Consider the following 2,435-nt stretch of genomic DNA (forward strand, 5'->3'; position numbering starts at 1 on the left):
AAAAAAATAAGTTAAGCTTATATTTTCCTTGAAGATTGTAAAACCCAAGGAACTCAAATCTTTAATGTTTTAGTTTTTCACTTTAGTGAAACCAGCTTTGCTTAAGCAAGACAAAACCCTCTTGTCTTTATGGAAACCTAAATCCTCAACAAATCCTGTTTAATAGAATTTGTGGTCTTTTTTTTGTTTCCAGTCACCCAAAAAGTGTCAGACAAAAAACATATTCATAACTTTATTCTTCCTGCAGCACCGTGGTTCCTACAAAATAAGATTGTATGAGCGTCCAGACATGGGCGGCCAAATGCAGGAGGTGAGCGACGACTGCCCCAACGTCCAGGACCGCCTGCGTATGTCTGACATTAACTCGTGCAATGTGGTCGACGGCCACTGGCTCATGTACGACCAGCCTAACTACAGGGGAAGACCCTACTACCTGAGACCCGGGGAATACCGCAGATACAGCGACTGGGGTGGCGCCAGTCCAAGGATCGGCTCACTCAGGCGAATCACCGACTTCAACTAGAAGTCTTTTCAAATTTTCTTCTTCTCTCTGTTCTCAATAAACATGCTGGGCTTTAACTGTGTGCGTCTCTGTATCTCTGTTTTGGTCTCTTGGTTTCTTGTCATATTTAATCCACTCAAGAAATAATTGCATGGCTTACAACAACTTAGGTTTGGACTTTTGGTCTTAACTCTTGTGTACTTTTTCTCTGTATCAAAAAAAACCAACCATTTAGACATAATTTGTCACCTAACCATCCCTTTCGATCCACTGAACTCTTCAACTCAAAAAACCCAAAGAAAACAAAAGCAGCAGTGACAGAACAGAGATTGTTGGAGAGATTTATTGACTTTATTGACAGTACTTTACATAAACAGAATTTAGACATCAGGTTTTCTCACACTGTGATACGTCTGATGGATCCCACCTTCGAATTCATGCTCCCCCACTCATGGAATCTCCTGTATTCCCCGGGGCGCACCAGGTACTGCCGTCCCCTGTAGTTAGGGTGCTCGTAAAAGATCCAGTAACCGTCCTTCACGTTGCAAGAAGAAATGTCGTTTAAGTGGAAGCGCTCGTACAGGGAGGGAATATCGTCCATCAGCTCCATCATCTGGCCTTTGAACTCTGGGCGCTCGTAGATCAGCATTTTGTGTGAGCCTTGATGCTGCAGAAGAGTAGATTTATGAGCCTCTATATCAGTAAATCAAAAATAAACCTATTGAAAGCTGAAACCTACCATAGGGATCATACGGCAGGATCGCACACAGTCGTTAAATCCCATCCAGCGCTGGTAGTCGGGATAGTCGCCCCTTCTCAGGAAGTACTGGTAGCCCATGTAGCTTGGCCTCTCGTAGACCATCCAGTCCCCGCTGTCAACTCTAATGGAGTTACAGCGGCTGAAATGGGAATGCAGGTCAGAGCATTCACTGCTGCACTCATAGGAGCGACCCTGGAAGTTCCTGTCCTCGTAGAAGATGATCTAGAACGATTAATCAAAGGAATTTCAAAAATATAGATATTGCTTGAAAAAGAAGCGAACATACTGTACTACATAAAAGCATGCTTCCAGTTTACCTGCTAAATAATTGGTCCAGGTATGCAGACGTACAAAAGGCACAGAGAAAAACAAGCAGCCTTACCTTACCCATTGTGTCGGCTAACCTTTGAAACACTGTAGCAGCAGCAGAAGCCCTGGGCTCCACGCTGCCTTTATAACCCACGGATGACCCGTGTCATTGTGACTGAGAACACTGAACATGCTCATTCAGCTCTTTCTCGCAGAACAATATTTTGTTTTGTTTGAAGCAAATCAGCTGTTTTGAGTGGAGGCCTCCCTTTGAGTTTGATTTGATTGATAATGGAAGCTACAAATATATCAATAGTAAATCTGCAAACATACATTTTGTGTGGAATAGACTGATATTGTATAACAGTATGAAGATCACATGTGAAAGTCATATTTGTTTGTACAAAGTTTATTTTTTTCTATCTCTCATTTACAAATCTGCGTACTATACAGTAGAACACATAATATTATACATGTGAAATCCAATGCAGATGTTTGTTGTACTGTACTGTATGGAGCACGCAGTGATCCTGTCTGTTTTAAAGCTCAACATTTGACACAACTGAAATACAACATTTTGAATTTAACATGTTAAACGTTGGGCTGTATATTCATCATCGTGTGAAGTGAGCACAACCACTGCCTTGCGTCCATTTATAGCTGCAGCTTTTATATGATTTTTCAATTCAGTGAACATTATTCTCTTCATGTCAGCATAACCACCTGTTGTATGTAGTCTCTCGTCCTTTCAGTTTCGCTTTTGTTTGGCTTCAATCCCCCATATTGTTATCATCTCTATGCACTAAGCTCTAGAAAGCCCTTTCAATACACCCTGCACGTGACTCTTTCTTTGTCTTTTTTTTA

At 41.6% G+C, this 2,435-nt stretch overlaps 2 protein-coding genes across 2 annotated transcripts; one reads left to right on the top strand and one right to left on the bottom strand.

Moving 5' to 3' along the window:
• Window positions 1-247: 247 nt before the first annotated feature.
• Window positions 248-594, top strand: LOC121965479 (gamma-crystallin-5-like; the record flags this gene model as incomplete). The annotated part of the gene is made up of 1 exon (XM_042515623.1): window positions 248-594. A coding segment is annotated over one exon (276 nt), but the record flags the coding sequence as incomplete, so codon positions are not given.
• Window positions 595-835: 241 nt separating this feature from the next.
• On the bottom strand, window positions 836-1,653 carry LOC121965478 (gamma-crystallin S-1-like). The gene is made up of 3 exons (XM_042515622.1): window positions 1,645-1,653; window positions 1,242-1,484; window positions 836-1,169 (listed from the first exon to the last, which is right to left on the bottom strand). Exons 1-3 carry the CDS (start codon window positions 1,651-1,653, stop codon window positions 900-902), a joined length of 522 nt encoding a protein of 173 aa, XP_042371556.1. The 3' UTR covers window positions 836-899.
• Between the last annotated feature and the right edge of the window lie 782 nt (window positions 1,654-2,435).

This window comes from Plectropomus leopardus, unplaced genomic scaffold, assembly GCF_008729295.1.
Source record: "Plectropomus leopardus isolate mb unplaced genomic scaffold, YSFRI_Pleo_2.0 unplaced_scaffold20165, whole genome shotgun sequence".
Classification (NCBI taxonomy): Eukaryota; Metazoa; Chordata; class Actinopteri; order Perciformes; family Serranidae; genus Plectropomus; species Plectropomus leopardus.

What these genes read in the sequence shown, in the direction of transcription:
- LOC121965478 (XM_042515622.1), bottom strand. An exon ending in CCTGCCGTATGATCCCTATG is followed by an intron (nt 1,170 to 1,241) that starts GTAGGTTTCAGC and finishes ACTCTTCTGCAG; the next exon opens with CATCAAGGCTCACACAAAAT.